At 36.2% G+C, this 19,372-nt stretch overlaps 2 protein-coding genes across 2 annotated transcripts; one reads left to right on the forward strand and one right to left on the reverse strand.

Annotated features, from left to right (window-relative positions):
- The first annotated feature begins 9,563 nt into the window (after positions 1-9,563).
- Positions 9,564-11,707, forward strand: LOC131620633 (nodulin-26-like). Its single transcript, XM_058891765.1, has 5 exons — positions 9,564-9,677; positions 9,787-10,005; positions 10,270-10,476; positions 11,262-11,323; positions 11,447-11,707. The coding sequence occupies exons 1-5, from the start codon at positions 9,564-9,566 to the stop codon at positions 11,628-11,630; spliced, it is 786 nt and encodes a 261-aa protein (XP_058747748.1). The 3' UTR covers positions 11,631-11,707.
- A 172-nt stretch (positions 11,708-11,879) lies between these two features.
- Positions 11,880-17,447, reverse strand: LOC131620632 (cryptochrome-1-like). The gene is made up of 5 exons (XM_058891764.1): positions 16,868-17,447; positions 15,908-16,126; positions 14,453-15,159; positions 12,782-13,599; positions 11,880-12,236 (listed from the first exon to the last, which is right to left on the reverse strand). Exons 1-5 carry the CDS (start codon positions 17,178-17,180, stop codon positions 12,233-12,235), a joined length of 2,061 nt encoding a protein of 686 aa, XP_058747747.1. The 5' UTR covers positions 17,181-17,447; the 3' UTR covers positions 11,880-12,232.
- Between the last annotated feature and the right edge of the window lie 1,925 nt (positions 17,448-19,372).

Raw genomic sequence — 19,372 nt, forward strand, 5'->3', positions numbered from 1 at the left:
GATCACAAAAATTGGCTTTTTTGGATGTGTAAGGTGCATAAGTCGACCTATAGATTGTTCAGGTCGACTCATGATTACAAAAATGGGCAGTTTTGTGAGTTTCAGAAGCTCAGGTCGACCTATAGATTGTTCAAGTCGACTCATGGTTTTTTGGTGCAGCCTCGGGTTTGCTCAGGTCGACCCATAGGTCGACGCATCCCAGAAATCAAACTTGAAAAACATAGGTCGACGCATGGCCCTGTTTAGGTTGAGCATCCAACTTTGGGAAAGCCTCGGGTTTGCTCAGGTCGACCCATAGGACGATGCATAGCTTGCAGAGTTTCTCTCATAACAGTCTAGGGTATGCTCAAGTCGACCCCCTCAGTTGCTCAGGTCGACCTGTCGCTCAGAAAGCAATAATTTTGTTTTTCACTTGTTGCTTTGGCTTTGGATAACATATATAAGTTTGATTGGTAATTTCATTTGGCCAACAACAAGAAAAGTGAAATAGATACACAAGGCTCTTATCATCTTCAACCTCTCATTCATCCAGTGACAACTACACATAACAATTTTTGTAGATCAAGGTGAAGAGCATGTGTTGATAGCGTCCGACGGTAGATAGAGTTCTTGTTCGGGTTAAGAGATTGTGGGTTTTTCTTGAATAAAATATGAGGTTTTTGTCCTCCAAGATCATTGGGATTTGGGGTTTTTGACAATTCTTTGCTTCATCAATATTCAGCCGTGCTTAAAGGATTAAGGAATCAGGGGTTCACTCAAAAAGGTAGCAACAATCAAAGGATAGAGAAGGAAGAATTGGGGTCACGATCTTGGGATTAAATCAGCCGAGCAGAGGGTTTGATAAACGAAATGGGTTCTCAACAAGGTAGCTACAAACCGGAGGTTTATCAAAGATCGGTGATACACTTGGTTCAGTTCGAATCAAGGGAAGAGAAGAGTATTGTTTCAATTTTATGCATTTGTAGTTGGTTGTGGGTAACATTTCTTCTCTTGTAAACACTTTGCAATTCAATACCATATATCCTAATTCTAAGTTTAGAATTAGGGGAAGACGTACCCTACACGAGGATGACAAGGGGAACTGCCTAAAGAAATCGTGTGTTACTTTTTCTTATCGCACTTTACTTTCTTTTAGTATAATTTGTGTTAGTGTGAGCTGTTAGAATTTGGTGAATTTTGCACACTAAATGTTTGACAAAATTATACACACACAAATTATTGTTGTTACTTTAATATAGATCATTGGTAGTAATATTCTAAAGTGACACAAGTAAGTCAATTGATAAAATAAAGCGTTGATTCATTTTTTTCATCACTTCAGTTTAGCATATCTGGTCTTTTTAATAAAGGATTGTTTGTAGACGATTTCAAAATCCGGGAAGCTTTCGCTTAAAAATTATAAAGCGCGTAAAGTAAAAAGAGGGATCTATTCAACCTCCCTTCTAGATCCGTCACATTGTGTAACAAGTGGTATTATGAGCGTTGATTTATCTAGTGCTTTGGATATAACTTTTTAGGGAATGGAGAACGAACCAAATGGGGCGTACAATAAAGCGCCTGTTTTCACCGATGAAAACTATAGTTATTAGAAATAGTGTATGCGTGTGCATATAAACTCCGTTGATAGAAAAATATGGAAAGTCATTCTCGAAGGTCCTATGGCAATAACCATAACCAATGACGCTAGCGTTACCAGACCAAAATCGGAAGCATAATGGGATGAAAAAGATGAAAAGAATTATGCCTATGATTGGAAAGCTAGAAACATGATTATAGCTTCCCTAGGAGTTGATGAGTAATTTTGAGTGTCACATTGCGAAATGGCTAAGGCAATGTGGGACGCGTTACAAATCTCTCATGAGGGAACTAATGATGTCAAACTAGCTAGAATCAATACTTTAACGCAACAATTTGATCTCTTTCACATGAAGCAAGGGGAAACCATTGTGGAAATGTAAAAGAGATTTTATCATATTATCAATCGCTTACACACTCTAGGACATATTACTACCAATGTTGTTGCTACTAATAAATTTTTGAGATGTATTAGTAGGGATTGGCAACCAAAGATCCCGACAATCAAAGAAGCCAACGATCTTACTACTTTGGATCTTACGACACTATTTGGAAAGCTTGAAGAACATGAGCAAGATCTCGTGAATCTAAATAAGCATGAAAAGAAAGAAAAGTCAAAAGACACTGAAAAGAAGTCAATCGCGTTAAAGGCTCAAGCTCAAAGTCATCCACCAAGGATTCATGTGAAAGTGACTCGAGTGATGATGGTGAAAGTCCGGATGAAGATATGGGTTCGTTTGTAAGAAAGTACAATAGATATCTTCTCAAAAATGAAATCAAACATTCGGACAACAACCTAGTCGACTATAGACATAAAGCCAAGATGAAAGTAAGAAGTCTAAGTCAAAATAATCATGCTACAATTATGGTAAACCCGGTCACTATAAGCCGGAATGTCAATCGCTAAAGAAAGACAAGACAAAGAATAAATTTCAAAATAAATCAACAAAATCTAGGAGGGCATACATCGCTTGGGAAAGTGATAGTGATTCTTCCAGCAAAGAAGATTCTAGTGATGAAGAGGAGGCAGTCAATCTATGTCTTATGGCACACCAAAAGAAGAAAAAGAATGTAAGTCACCTCAAATATATTAATGTTGATAAAATGTCTTACTTTGAGTTACAAAAGCCTTTGATAATCAAATCAAGAAGCCAATGAAGCTTTCAAACCCTTGGCTTTAAATAAGAATTTTTTTCATACCTTGAGAAAAAGGTTTCCGATTCCAAAAAGGAACTAGAAACTCTCAAGGATTCTATGATAGAGGCTATCAAAGGCAAGAGCGAAAATGACAAGGAGTTTTGGTTTAAATGGGGTGGATGTGAATCTTGTCACATTTGGAAAAGAGAGGTTAGAACTCTCAAAACTAAATTAGACAAAGCTTCACAATCCAAAGTTACATTTGCTATTGATCAATCACACTTTAGGAATAGTATGATTAATCCTTATAAAAAATACACTTATGTGATAAAAGATCATTTAAGTAAACATAACGACCATACAAACTTGGCTTGTCTATATTGTTGCAAAATGGGTCATACTATTAGGAAATGTCGCTTTAGGAGATTCTTGGTTCCTAAAGGCATCTTCAAATGGTTCCCCAAGAGCAACCCTTGTTTCACTCAGACACAAGGACCCAATGAAAGTTGGGTACCTATTTACCTTGTTTAATATTGTAGGTGGAATGTCTCGAGTCCTTTGAGAGAAGATGGTTTCTTGATAGTGGGTGCTCAAGACATATGACGGGTGACTTATCCTTATTCTATGACTTCGTGGATAAGAAGAAAGGATTTGTAACCTATGGTGATAACAACAAGGGAGCTATACTCGGTAAAGGTAGTGTAGGTAATCCCTCTTCTACTACTATCTCAGACGTCCTTTAGTTGAGGGTCTTAAACACAATCTTATTAGCATTAGTCAATTGAGCGACAAAGGATACTCAGTCTCTTTTTCAAAATAAAGTTGCACAATTAGAAATAATGATAAGAAAGGTGATGTGTTGAACGTCCTGAGGGTTAACAATGTATACATGCTTAACCTAAATGAGGTATCAATAACCGAGGCTAAATGTCTTACCACTATGAGTGAAGATTCATGGATTTGGCATAGACGTTTAGCGCACGTCAATTTTGACTTGCTAAATAAAATCGTTTCAAAAGAGCTAGTTGTTGGACTACCCAAAATTAAGTTTTCCAAAGGTCACTTATGTGACGCATGTCAAATGGGGAAGCAGACAAGGATCTCGTTTAAATAAAAAATTGTTGTTTCCACATCGAGACCCCTTGAACTTCTTCATATGGACCTCTTTGGACCATCTAGAATAAAAAGTCTAGGTGGAAACTAATATGGGTTCGTCATAATGGATGATTTCTCTAGATTTTGTTGGATGATTTTCTTAGCTAGCAAAAGTGACACCTTCTCCGCATTTGAAAAATTCGCCAAAATGTCTCAAAATAAGTTGAACACTAGCATTGTTACCATCCGAAGCGATCACGGAGGTGAATTCAAAAATCACCTCTTTGAAGTGTGTTATGAGAATCATGGGATTAATCATAATTTTTCCGCACCTCACACTCCACAACAAAATTGAATGGTGGAACGTAAAAACCGTGTTTTAGAAGAACTCGGAAGAACTATGATTAATGAACATGTGCTTCCTAAATATTTTTGGGCTGACGCCATAAATACAGCTTATTATGTTTTGAATAGGATTCTAATACATCCTATTCTAAACAAAACCCCATATGAACTTTTAAAGGATAGGAAGCCAAATATTTCACACCTCCACGTTTTCGGATGTAAGTGTTTTGTTCTAAATAACGGAAAAGAAATCCTTGGCAAATTTGATGCAAAAGCGGATGAGGGTATCTTCCTAGGATATGCTCAGTCTAGTAAAGCTTATAGGGTATACAATAAGAGGTTACATATCGTTGAAGAGTCTGTACATGTCTCCTTTGATGAGTCTTATCCGAAATCGGTCGGAAAAGGTATTGTGTTTGATGGTGCAGGTATCTCGTTTGAGAGTATACTAAAAGATTGAATGCTAAACTTGATGAAGAAAAAGATTGCCTCTTATCTGAGAAAATTGAGGAGGAATCGGATCAAGCATCCGAAAAGAAAGTGGAAGATCACCCAAGTGATAAAAGTGATCTCCCTCTTGAATGGAAATCCTCAAAGGATCATCCTATGGAAAATATCCTAAGAGACATCACAAAAGGAGTCACAACACGGTCAAAGATAAGTAACTTATATTATTATTATGCTTTCGTCTCTCAAATTGAGCCTAAAAACTCCAAAGATGCCTTAGTCGATGAACATTGGTACTTAGCTATGCAAGAGGAACTAAACCAATTTAAGAGAAATGAGGTTTGGGATCTTGTCCCTCCTCCGCGAGACCATCGAGTAATTGGCATAAAATGGGTTTTTAGGAACAAACTAGACGAAAATGGAATTATAACTCGCAACAAGGTCCGTCTTATTGCTCAAGGGTATAGTCAAGAGGAAGGGATCGACTATGAGGAGACTTACGCTCTGGTCGCCCGACTCGAAGCTATACGCTTGTTGATTGCTTATGCATGCTCACAAGATTTTAAACTATATCAAATGGATATTAAGAGTGCCTTTTTGAATGGCAATATTAATGAAGAAGTGTACGTATCTCAACCTCCCGGCTTTGAGAACTTTGATTATCCCAACCATGTCTATAAGCTTAAATGTGCCTTGTACGGTCGTAAACAAGCTCATAGAGCTTGGTACGAGCGTCTTAGCAATTTTTTATTAATCAAGGTTTTTCAAGGGGAAAAGTAGACACAACTCTCTTCATAAAGAGGCATGAAAAACACTCTATATTAGTTGAAGTATATGTAGATGATATTTTTTTTAGGTCTACTAACATGACTTTAGTCAAATAGTTTTCTAAGCTTATGCAGGGGGAATTTGAAATGAGCATGGTGGGTGAATTGAATTACTTCCTTGGACTTTAAATCAAGCAACTCAAGGAAGGAACCTTTGTGAGTCAAACCAAGTTTTGTCAAGAACTTCTAAAGCGCTTCAACATGGAAAAATAAAAGGTTATTAACACTCCAATGCCTACCACTATAAATCTTGATCGGGATGAACGTGGTAAGCCGGTTGATGTAAAAAGGTATAGAGGTATGATCGGTTCCCTTCTTTACCTTACCGCTTCTCATCCTAATATCATGTTCAGTGTATGTATGTGTGCTAGGTATCAATCATGTCCCAAGGAGTCACATTTAAAATTCGTTAAGTGCATACTTAGGTATCTTTATGGTATAACTAAGTATGGGTTATGGTTCTCCAAGGGTAGTGATTTCTCGTTGGTTGGTTACTTCGATTACGACTTTGCCAGTTGCAAGTTGGATAGGAAAGGAACTGGTGGCACATGCCATTTTTTTTTCCAAATTCCTTAGTGAGTTGGCATAGCAAGAAACAAGTTTCCGTTTCCTTGTTAACTTTCGAGGCAGAATATGTGGCGGCCGGTAATTGTTGTGCCCAAATCTTGTGGCTAAAACAACAACTACTTGATTTCAATGTCAAACTCGACCATATTCCAATCTTTTGTGACAAAATGAGTGCAATTAACCTAACCAAAAACCAGTTTTGCATTTAAGCACTAAACATATTGAGATTAGGCATCACTTCCTTAGGGATCATGTAGAGAAACGGGACGTCGTATTCGAGCATGTTGGAAGTAAACATCAACTTGCCGACATCTTTAAAAAACCATTAGCAACCGAGCCTTTCTTCCATATTCATAGGGAACTTGGTGTTCTTGATATTTCGGATAGGTTGCAACTAAATTAGTTGAATTGCTCTTATTTATATCTATTCTCTCATAAAATGGCTATAATTATGTATCAAAGTGATTGTGAGGGCAAAGTTTCATCTCCCATCATAGAGGTAATATCGTTCTAACTCAAGATTTCTCTCTTGACTCTTCAAAATGGTAAACTTGAAATATGTCTACTACATTTCTTGTAATATATGTTATTTCTATCCTTTTTACTGTGTGATACATGCTTACGTTCTAATCTATGTTGCATCATGCATTAAGTTTCATGAACTTTGGCAAAATTGGAAAATATGCATTAAGTTTTATCAACCACTTCATGCAACACTTCCCTCTCCACCAACCTCAAAATCCGCCACCACAAGAAGCAAATGAGAATGATGAAGATTAAAGTTTTTTTTTCTTTTCATAATTTTGTACTTTGCATTGTTTATGATCCTTAGATTGTTTGTTGCTATTTAATTATCTTTTATTACTTACTTTGTGTTAGTTGTAAGATTGAATATCAAGTGTGTACTCAAACTTTGGATATTTTATTTATGTTATTTCCTTTCTTTTACCTCTGTCTAACATCTATTTATGTGATTGCTTGTTAGATTATGGATTGCTAAGTAGAAAATGATTTAATCGTAAGTGAACGTGTATGATACTCTTTATAACATATTTCTTTATCTCTTTTTGATGTTGTCAAAGGGGGAGAAGCAAATGGAAGCTAAGAAACGACATGGAAAGCCAAAAGAAAATGTGACACAAGGGAGTGCACCAGGATAGGGGGAGGTTAAGGGAGTGCACCAAGAAAGGGGGAGACTTCTCTCTATGAGCCTTTGAGTTGTTCCGTTTATTGTCATGAGATTCATGCTTTGAGACAAGTTTTGCCATCATCAAAAAGGGGGAGTATGTGAGGGCAATGAAGTGTTTCAATGATGTCAAAACGTGTTCTTCTAGTTTAGAAGTGACTCTAGTCGATAGGACAAAGAAGGAAGCATGAAGGATCACAAAAATTGGCTTTTTTGGATGTGTCAGGTGCATAGGTCAACCTATAGATTGTTCAGGTCGACTCATGGTTACAAAAATGGGCAATTTTGTGAGTTTTAGAAGCTCAGGTCAACCTATAGATTGTTCAGGTCCACTCATGGTTTTTTGGTGCAGCCTCGGGTTTGCTCAAGTCGACCCATAGGTCGACGCATCCTGGAAATCAAACTTGCAAAACATAGGTCGACACATGGCCCTGTTTAGGTCGACGCATGCAACTTTGGAAAAGCCTCGGGTTTTCTCAGGTCGACCCATAGGTCAACGCATAGCTTGCATATTTTCTCTCATAATAGTCTCGGGTATGCTCAGGTCGACCCCCTCAGTTGCTCAGGTCGACTTGTCGCTCAAAAGACCGGAATTTTGTTTTTCACTTGTTGCTTTGGCTTTGGATAACATATAAAAGTTTGATTGGTTATTTCCATTTGGCCAACAACAAGAAAAGTGAAATAGATACACAAAGCTCTTATCATCTTCAACCTCTCATTCATCCAATGACAACTACACATAACAATTTTTGTAGATCAAGGTGAAGAGCGTGTGTTGATACTGTCCGACGGTAGATTGAGTTCTTGTTCGGGTTAAGAGATTGTGGGTTTTTCTTGAATAAAATCTGAGGTTTTTGTCCTCCAAGATCATTGGGATTTGGGGTTTTTGACAATTCTTCACTTCATCAATATTCAGCCGAGCTTAAAGGGTTGAGGAATCAGGGGTTCGCTCAACAAGGTAGCAACAATCAGAGGATAGAGAAGGAAGAATTGGGGTCACGATCTTGGGATTAAATCAGCCGAGCAGAGGGTCTGAGAAACGAAATGGGTTCTCAACAAGGTAGCTACAACTGGAGGTTTATCAAAGATCGGTGACACACTTGGTTCAGTTCGAATCAAGGGAAGAGAATAGTATTGTTTCAATTTTCTGCATTTGTAGTTGGTTGTGGGTAACATTTCTTCTCTTGTAAACACTTTGCAATTCAATACCATATATCCTAATTCTAAGTTTAGAATTTGGGGCAGGCGTACCTTACGCGAGGACGACAAGGGGAACTGCCTAAACAAACTGTGTGTTACTTTTTCTTATCGCACTTTACTTTCTTTTAGTATAATTTGTGTTAGTGTGAGCTGTTAGAATTTGATGAATTTTGCACACCAAATGTTTGACAAAATTATACACACATAAATTATTGTTGTTACTTTAATATAGATCATTAGTAGTAATATTCTAAAGTGACACAAGTAAGTCAATTGATAAAATAAAGCGTTGATTCATTTTTTCATCACTTCAATTTAGCATATCCGGTCTTTTTAATAAAGGATTGTTTGTAGAAGATTTCAAAATCCGGGAAGCTTTCGCTTAAAAATTAAAAAGCGCATAAAGTAAAAAGAGGGATCTATTCAACCCCCTTCTAGATCCGTCGCATCGTCTAACATTAAACATATGTATAAAAAAAAATCATTTAGAAAAGTGTATTATTAGTTTTTGGAGATCCTTGAGAGTTCTCCCTCTTTCTTTCTTTTCTCCTCTTTTGGTTATATATGCATGGATGGTCTCTTTGGAAATTTTTCACTTCACCAATAACCATCATAATTTGGCCGGCCCATGGAATGTTTTCAGATCAACACATCAATGAAGAACTAGTATTAAAATCAAACAATATGAACTAAACTCCGCACATCCGTACATAAAAGGAGCAATTATAACAACAATTTGCCGGCCAAGGATTTGGAACACTGCTTTTCTTCCTCTTGGCACAATATCTAACATTATGCGTCACATTATTATTTTGACTTATTTTCCGTAGTATTACAAGTGGAACTCACATTTGCTTTAATCTAAAAAACTATTGCTGCAGAACTTTCATTTAATAGATATAAGAGAACAAAAGTTAAAACTGAGTATCCTCTTGCACGCAACTGTAGAGACTAATCTCTTGAGTTGGAAGGACCACAATGGACAGTAAAACTCCCCCTTTAAATAAAAGTTTCTAATATGTAACACTTATTTTTTGTTATAATTCAATGATATTTTATTTCACTATAGCCAAATGAAACCAGACAAAAAAATTCACTATACTAGAACAGACCCTACTTTCTGCATATAAGTAAACAAAGCCTGAACAATACTTTCAGCTTCAGTTTGGCATTGAAGCTATAACATGGCTGATTCACTCTCAGTTAATGTTGATTCATTACATAACCTTGAATTAAATGCTAAACAATCAAAATTTACTACCTATGAGGCTAAACACTTTGCATCTAGCATCCAAAAGGTAATGATAATTAATCTACAAATGAAGATAATCATGATGTACCATATATAGTTATAATGTGTCTATTTGACTTAATGTGAATTTTCTAACTTCAACTTTTCAAGTGTAGGCTATTGCTGAATTTGTAGGCACATATATTCTTATATTTGTTGGTTGTGGAGCTGCTCTTGTCAATGAGAGGCTACCAATCACAGTTGTTGGCGTAGCGACTGTTTCGGGCTTAGCTTTAACTGTCGCTATATATTCGGTTGGTCATGTATCTGGTGGTCATTTCAATCCTGCCGTCACAATCGCATTGGCCACCGTTCAAAAAATTCAATTCAAACTTGTAAGTAATCCACATCCTGTATCATGCTGTTGCAGAAGATCTATCGCAATTTATTTGGTTTAAATCATCTGCAACGGATGTATGGTGCAATACGCTGCAAAGTTATTGGATCTTGTAAATTCGTTAATCTTTCAAGATCTAATAGCTTTGTAATCGATTGCACCATACATGATACTGCAAAAGATCCATGCTCAATTTGTTAATAAAAGATAGTGATGAAATATCATTATGACTCTATCACATGTACCATGATTCCTTTACTAGGTACCTGTTTATGTGGTGTGTCAGTTAATGGGTGGCACACTGGCCACTCTCACTCTGAAAGTGTTGTACCATAACAAGGTGGATATTGGTGTAACACTGACCCAATATTCAAATTCAACTTCTGACCTTGAAGCATTGCTGTGGGAATCCATAATTACTTTCATATTGATGCTTACTATTTGTGGTGTTGCCACTGATCACAGAGGAGTATGTACCACAAACTCAACTATCTGATCCTCATTCATCTATATTTAGTATCATACTCTTTATGTAATCATCTGATAACTATTATAAGTAAATTTGACTTTTTCAGTTCATTCAACAATGGATGTATCTGATCTATATATTGACTCTATACATCGACTGATCAATGAACCAAAAATATCAATTTTGATTATAATAGTGAACTGGGGTTGTACTTACATGCTAAGCAAACATTTTGATGAACTAACTATGAAGCACAGACTCCGACACGGACACCAGGACACGACACGACACGGACACTCCGACACTGATAATGTTGAAAACATAAGACACCGACACCGCTACATATAGGCTAATATTTGAGTTTCATTTATCCATATATTGATCAAAATTAATGTCTGAAATTCTTTATTGATAACATTGTTTCAATACATGTTTAACTCTTTTAGATGTGTGTGAGATTTGTCCAAAAAATATATAAATGTGATTTGAAGAAAAGAAATAAAACAAATTTTTGTTTGAAATATTTGTCTGAGTTGTCGGAAATATGTGGTATGAGTGTCATACGAGTGTCGGACACTGATTAAAAGAGTGTCGGAGCAAAGAAAAAAACCATTTTTTAAGGGACACTTGTCTGACTTTTCCGACACTTGTTTGACTTTTCCGACACGTGTCGTACGGGTGTCATACAAGTGTCGGACACCGACGCGTGTCGGACACCGCGACACGCCTACTCCTAGAGGTGTCCGTGCTTCATAGTGAACTAATATGTTGCTTTATTGAAACAGAGCAAAGAACTTGCTGGAGTTGCCATAGGCATTTCAGTTCTGATTAACATCATCATTGCCGGGTAAAAACTTTTACGTCAATCAATATTTTAACCGATGTAAAAAATCTGTTTCACATCGGTTCCGTTCTAAAATGATAGCTTCTACGTCTGTGAAATAAACTCAACAGATTGTTTTTTATGCAGGCCTATTACAGGAGCTTCGATGAATCCTGCAAGGAGTTTAGGCCCTGCCATAGTATCAGGCAATTACAAAAACATTTGGGTTTATATCATAGGTCCAACTATTGGAGCAATCTTTGCAAGTGTAGTTTACACTTTCCTAAGAGTAACAGAACCAACTCAACCAGAACTACCATATCACATGTGAAATACCATAAGCACTTAACTTTTTAATCCATAAATTTCTGAGCTTGATCAAGCTTTTGAGGATCTGTAATGTTTAGATGACAACAAATTAATCAGAAAAACAGAAGCACTTATACCACAATGTGCTTATTCCACAAAGGACGGTTCATAACAGAACAAACTATTTATGCGTTTACTCGCAATCATAAAAACAAAAGTGACTCGTGCATTACCTTGCTAGTAGTACTATATTACATTTAAGGGAAGAAAGTGTATCTAAGGAGGGATCATCATATAAAGAAATATATCCGCGTTAATCAGAACAAACCCGAGTTTAAAGCAAAGATTCAAAAGTTGGTGTTTTTTTTCTGGTCACTACACAAAATATATATACTTTACAATAGGACTGCTACACATTTTGTACAAGAAGCAATGCGGATATGAAACTGCCGCGAATGAACTGAAATTTCCAAAAACATTGAACATCAGCAGTTAATAATTTGTCAACACTTTCCCAAAATGAGCTTTTTCATGTAATCTCCAATGCCATGTTCTCCATCCCACTTGGTGAGATCGCATTTTCCATATCCCTTGCTTCAAGTCTGCGTTGTATATAATGTGAGTTTATCTGCAGCGAAAGAAAAATAATGGTAGTAAGTTAACAGCTTATGACATGTCTGTAAGCTGTTTTCAGATTATTTCAATAAGCTCTCCAGAATAACTTATGAAAACAGCTTATAGCTTAGACCCGTTTGGATTAGCTTGTTTGAGTTTGTCTACTGACATAAAACTTGTGAGACTATTTGCATGAGCTTATGAAATCAATTTATAATTATGTCCATCAGTTGTTTTCAGTTTCTTTCCATAAACTGAGACAATCTATCAAAACAACTTATAATTTACATGCAAATAGTTTGAGCTTGTTTTATCTAGTTAGAAATAACTTATACATAAACACTTGCATGATAAGTTAATGCTATAAATGCTTAATTAAGTTCCGGTGATTTTGTCCCGTTAAGCCAACTCAGTTGATAGATGTGCAGAGACATCATACTGCAGGGATGCGGGTTTGAACCCGTGATATCCCATTAATTCACCTTTAAAGGCTGAAATTCGAGCCACTGGACTACTTGAACAAAAAAAGTTGTTTCCGGTGATTTTGCGAAAGCTCACCCAGTTTGAGGTAGGCGTGTCCAACTCATCATTTGGTGTGACTGTGGATGCCTCTGCAAGTAAGGTGAAGTGGCTCCTATACCATTTTCATCATCTACAAATTGATCTGAGAAGTTAGAAGCCTGTGGCGACCACTCCGGAACTACACCTCCGTCTCTTTCTCTCCTCGTACTACTCGAAGATTCCGCTGTTGAATCTTCAGCTGCATTTCTCAGCCAAAATGTAGTTGTAGTATTATTACGACGTTGTCTAGTGTTTCTATTTACATTCTGCAACATTCCTTGGTCCATTGGTTCTCGTCCATTTTGATGTCCATTTTGCTGTGCATTTGCATTTGTTGGCACTTCAGCTCTGCTGTCTCCTGCTGAGTTTCTAACTGAAGAAGTTTCTTCCTCTTCCGCTCTCACTCTAGAATAGGTCATACTTGGCACCATTTGATCCTGGTAGCGCCGGGTACCGTGAAGTGGATTGTTCCTAACAGGTTCATGTCTTTCCTCCATTTGTATGTCTTGAGGAAAAGCAATAGGGGCGGTTTCAGTAGAGTCTCCGAGACCTTCTTCGGTTCCGTTTTCGGCGGCAGTTCTTGAAGCTGCTTCTAGTTGCCACATTTGTATAAGCGCTTCTTCCAGTCTCACTGTTGCGGCGTCTATTTCAACAATCGGAAGAGGGTAGTTTGAGCCAAGTTCAATACCTGCAGCTTGGAGTACTGATTCCGGTGCATTCCAAGGATGATGTATCCATTCAGTCGGTAGTCTTGCAAGTTCCGGTAGCCAGCGTCGCACATATTCTCCGTTTGGATCGCATTTGTATCCCTCAAACTGAAAATACAATAATCAAAATGAGTGCATCTATCACTAGAACTATAAAATAAGAAAAGATTTTGGAGGATTGAAAAGATGCATATCCCTCATAATTACACATAAAAAATACCCGACAATCAGTGTTGTCGATGACGGACGGCGGTCCATGGCAGAGAGCCAAAATCTCACAATATACCCGAAAATCAGTGTTGCGGTGCCGTTATAGCAGAAAAGCCCGCAATATCGGCCAATATTTACCATTGCGGTGAGCCCAAAAACCGCCATGTATATTTGCCATAGCAGCCATGGCGCCGCTATTTGATAACACTGCCAACAATATAAGAAAAGTGGGTCGAAACTAGAAACCCTTGGGCCTGTTTGGATTGGATTATTTGAAGCTATCTACCGAAGAAAGCATTTGTCATAATGTTTTGAGAGATTTTACGAAAATAGCTTATGACATGTCCATGGCTGTTTTTAACTTATTTCCATAAACTCTTCAAGATAGCTTAACTAAACGGTTTAAAGCTTAACAATTTGATTTATATTATCTTTTGTTACATAAATAACTAACACGTAGTCCGCAAATCCTAGCTCAACTGACAGAAGTCGATATTGCAAGGTTGGACGCCATCACCAGGGTTTGAACCCTGATATCCACAGTTGTGTGTGAGTTTCTAGTGGTTATTACCACTTTGCCTACAGACCAAAAAAAAAAAAGCTACCCCATACGCACTTGGCATTAAGTTGTTATCCAAACAAGATAATGCAACTCATATTGAGGTTTTATTTTACCTAATAAGGAAATAAAAATATTCAAACATAAGAAAAGGCCAATATAAAGCTAGATTATATACAGAAGCAATTGCACCTGTGGATTATCAATTCTGTCGAACTCACGACCGTCAGGTAAAGTACCAGATATATACTGCCAACCAAGAGCATCACTCTCAAGATCAGCATCCAAAAGGGTGTCCCAAAAATATTTCATTCCCCATCTCCAAGGAAGCTGCAAAACTTTAACAAAGAAACTCGAAACGACAACGCGAATTCGATCATGAAGCCAACCCGTAGCCCACAACTCTCTCATTCCAGCATCCACCAAAGGGTAACCCGTCCTTCCTTGTCTCCAAGCCTTAAAATATCCTTCGTCGACCACCCAAGGGAAAAACTTAAGGTGTCCAAGAAGTGGCCTTTCGTGACTATAAGGGTGGTTGAAACTGATGTACCTTGAATACTCTCTAAGACCAATTGACTTGAGAAACAAGTTAACGCTTTCTTCACCAGCTTTGTTTCCTTCGTTCGCCCAAAAGACTTGCTTAATTCGGACGAGATGGAATACTTTCTTGACACTAACTTCTCCGAAATGCAAATGTGGGGAGAGAAATGAGGTCGTGGCGCTGTCCGCTTTCCTGCGGTTCACAGAGTACTCGATCAGTGGACCGTTTATAAATGTCGTCAATGCCTTGTTCGCATTGCTCCACCCTGGTGACCATGCTCGAGCAAGAAGCGCGTTGCTTGATTTCTCTAATTCATCTTCAAACACCAATGTATCAGAAGGACATCTTGATATATCACCTGCAGCATGACAGGATTGTTATTGGAATGCAAATCAAAGTTAAAACAGATGGATGTTTCAGCAAACACGACAATACATCAAAGAGAAAAGGCAATTAACAACTACCAAGTACTTAAGCAAATATTTCGGTTCTTAAATTTTTTTTCATCAATTTAGTTCATTAATAATATAAAGTAGAAGTTTTGTAAATGATATGATTATACTTTGGCAGCTTCTATGTGATAGGTCGTTCACACTCGGCGTGAAAATCTTCTAAAAGACCAATGACGAATGATGTCAATACTTTGAAAGTCAAAGTTCATGATCCTCCACGTCATCACAACTAAGGACATATACATGATCGGTGTTGATTTGACAAAAATTGAAAAAACAAATGAGTTGAGCTTTGAGGCAAGCAGATTCACTTTTCCTAGTTTTTATTGAATCGACACCGATCAAGCCATAGTCTCAGACATGACAACATGGAGGACCATCATCAATCATTGTTAAAGTTTAAGAAGATTTTCAAGTAACGTCCAAAGCGGTCCACCATGGAATTTCTCTTTTTTGCTGTGTTACAAAAAGCAACTTTTAAACTGATTAAAGCAAGTATTCTTTTCTCAATACGGATTAGTTTGTTCATTATTCCAGAATCCAAATTAAGAACCACAAGTGATTATGCAGCTGGCAAAAAAAATCAGATAACAACCATTATCAAAAAAAGTTGAAATAAAAGTGAGGCTAAAGAAAGAAAGGAACAAAGTAAACCTGGAATAATTCTTTTAGGTGGGAGAAGAGGTGCTTGTGGGTCATAAGGCATGCTAAGGCATCTTTCCCAAAAAGAATCAAAAGTTGTGAATGGTTGGCCATGTTCGTCATTCACATCCCATGGTTCATACAATAAATCCGAGTTGTACGATCGTACGGTAATTCCTTGAGCCGTTAGAATTTCCTTCGCTCTATGATCCCTCACAAGTGACAATGGATCTATAACATAGAAATTTACACGTTAACACAGTTTCGAAACCAAAAAAAAACAGTGTTAAATAATCATCACAAATCATAAACAACTTCTAAAAATGAAATTAACATATACGTCACAAACCAATAAGAAAATAGAAGAAATCATAAAATATAATCAAAGAAAGCTTATACTCAGCGATAAAACCTCAAATTGTTGCAACCAAGGATTAATTCATTAATCTACAATGATGTTGTCGATATTACTAAGCAATGAAACATATCGAAATAATAGTATTATATTGAAGACATCAAAAGATATATGAATTGTACACGAGTAATCCATCAATTTAGTCCCCTATCACTCTCTGCTACTTAGTCTCTCATAAGGTACCGATACTGATACCAATATTGTTATTCACCGTTTTTATGATAACAAAGAAATTGCGGTTAATTCACATCGCGTCCACCGCAATCAGTATATCAACACCTATACCGACCGAAATCACGAAAAAATTTTACGCAAGCGTTATTTAAAACCTCATAGGTAGTCCTAAAACTTTATGAAATCTATCAAATTAGTGTCTGCTGTTACAGATTCCATATATTTAGGGATTAAATTGATAATTCAGTTGCAAAACCTAACAAAGCAAGCAAGATAATCATAGAAACTAAATTAAATCAGCAAACACAGAATCATGCAATAGCATCATCAAATTCAGCAACACAAATTCAGATAAGATAAGAACAACCAAACAAAAAACTAACCATATAAATGGTTGAAAAAGATTTGAGTGGCTCCAGTGGACTTAACAACCTCAAGCAAAGAAGAAATACTATCAGTTGATCTTTTGGTAACAAGAGGAGTACCAAGATTCCTCAAAGATGAATCAAGATGAGACAAACTGTTCTTAAGCCACCATCTTGAAACTCTACCAGGATAATATTGTCCTTCTTCCTCAGGTGCCCAGATAAATACACCAACCACAGCACCTGCTCTAACTCCTGCTGCAAGTGCAGGGTTATCCTCTACCCTCAGATCTCTTCTGAACCAAACTATGCTGCATCCACCACTTGACATCTTCTCCACAGACCAAGAAAAAAAGGGTTTTTCTTTTTCCCCTTACCCTTTACTATATTCAGGTGAAATACAATAAAAATGCAAACTTTAATAAATTATCTTTCTCCAAATATATAGCATTACTTTTGGGCTGTTTTTTTTTATGCAAAAAAATTGTAATTTTGGTTCTTTTTTCACTCAAGTTGCAAGAACTAAGAAAGGGTCCAAGGAAAGAGAGTGTGAGAGATAGAAGAAATGAAAGAGGATTGGTTGAGTGGGGGATACTATGAAATTGATAGAGAAATTGTAGCCACTACTTTTTTATGCTGTGTGTAGATTTTTCAATTTTTGCTATTATCCTATATATGCATAAAAACAAAACAAATCACATCCAAGTCTCAATTTTTTTCAATATACCAAGTGACACATAATGGAGAATCTACAAAAAGATAGATACAGAAGATATAAAAATATTAAAAATAATATATTATTTTCAATAAATAATTGGGAGATCAAATGGTAAATAATCTCTTACGGGATTAATCAGAAGATTCAAACCTAATTTGATTGTAGCAGTGTAGTATTAAATTTCATGATTAGTTTATGCAGTTGCGCATTCAATGTTAGATTTCTATCTCAAAAAATTACTTTCACTTACATGTTGCAACTCAGAAAACCACAGGGGTATGTATGCATGCTACATTATTATTGTTATCTTCATGATCCAACACAACACTATCTAGGTGAGTGAGTTCATAGTGTATGTGTTTGTGCAGTCTTTTAGATGTTTTTTTTTACTAATAATAGAAGGAAAATCTTTTGTTTATGTTCTTGTTCATGTGTCTAACCAGAACAAATAATAAACAATTATTTTTTGAGAAAATAATAAAAAAGAGATCATACGTTGTTTATTGTTGTTCAATGTCATTTATAACATGTTCCCCAGGTTTCAGTACGATTAGAAGGGGTTACTTTGCTTTTAATGCATTAGTACTTTTATTTTGATTTTACCTAGTACTTCAATAAAATAAAAAAGCTTAAATCTTTAATTGCAATAAATTTCATTAATAATATTTTTATTTATTTCTCTCACTTTTTTTCCAACAACAATATTAAATATATAATGAAAAAAATTATTTTCTCTTTTAAAAGTAGTTAAGCTTGTAAAAATAATTTAAATTATTAATAATTTTTTAATAAAATAAATATATTAAATTATGAGTTGAGTAGAATTATTAAATTTATAGTAAATCACTAAACAATTCAAAAGATAAAGATCCAATAAATTTAGAATTTATTTGTACATGAAATTTCAACCACAAATTTTTTAATGCATGATTTAAATAAGTTCAAGCTCTATAGAAACCTAAGAAATCCATAAATCTACACCTTGATTTCAAACTAATGATGCTGCTCAATTTTTACCCATCATCCAATTGTTTCTCTCCAATCTAAAATTACTCTTCAACAAAATTAATCAAGTCCAGACAATATTTAAATTTTGAATTAGGTAATGACTTGACAAAAACGTTTGTCGAGTTTCTCTCTAATATAACTTTTTCAACTGCAATTTCCTTAGATTCTATCACATCTCCAATAAAATATAAACAAAATTCATGGAAATGTTATCCCACTTACACTCTGGAATGTTCAACAGTTGCATTAACCCAGAAGGTCTCTGATGCTCAACCTTCGACTTCTGACTAGTTAAAAAAGCATAATCAAACTCAGCAACATCTTTCTTCATCCCATACCACTAAAATAATCTCTTTAAGTCTTGATACATTTTCGTAGTACCTGGATGAATACTTAAACCACTTTTATGTCCTTCTTCAAGGATACTCTTCTTAAGTTCAGAAACATATGGAATGCACACTCTATTCCCAAATCTCATCACACCATTCTTATCAATTCATACTTCACCTCATTTACCTTGGTTAATCAATATTAATTACTCAACCAATTTTAAGTCGGATTTTTGTCCTTCTCGAATCTCTTCAAGAATACTACTCGTCAACTTCAACACTCCCAATTTCACACTATCAGGAATTGATTCGCACACCAAACTCATATATCTGAATTATTTAACTAATTCCAATTCACGCACCATCATCATTGACATTGATCGCGACTTTATGTGTCTATTAATCGGAAAACTGCAAGTGCACAGTCGTGTCGTGTAGTTTTAAAAGATATCGAATCCACATGGACTA

This window comes from Vicia villosa, linkage group LG7 (assembly GCF_029867415.1).
Source record: "Vicia villosa cultivar HV-30 ecotype Madison, WI linkage group LG7, Vvil1.0, whole genome shotgun sequence".
NCBI classification, from domain to species: domain Eukaryota; kingdom Viridiplantae; phylum Streptophyta; class Magnoliopsida; order Fabales; family Fabaceae; genus Vicia; species Vicia villosa.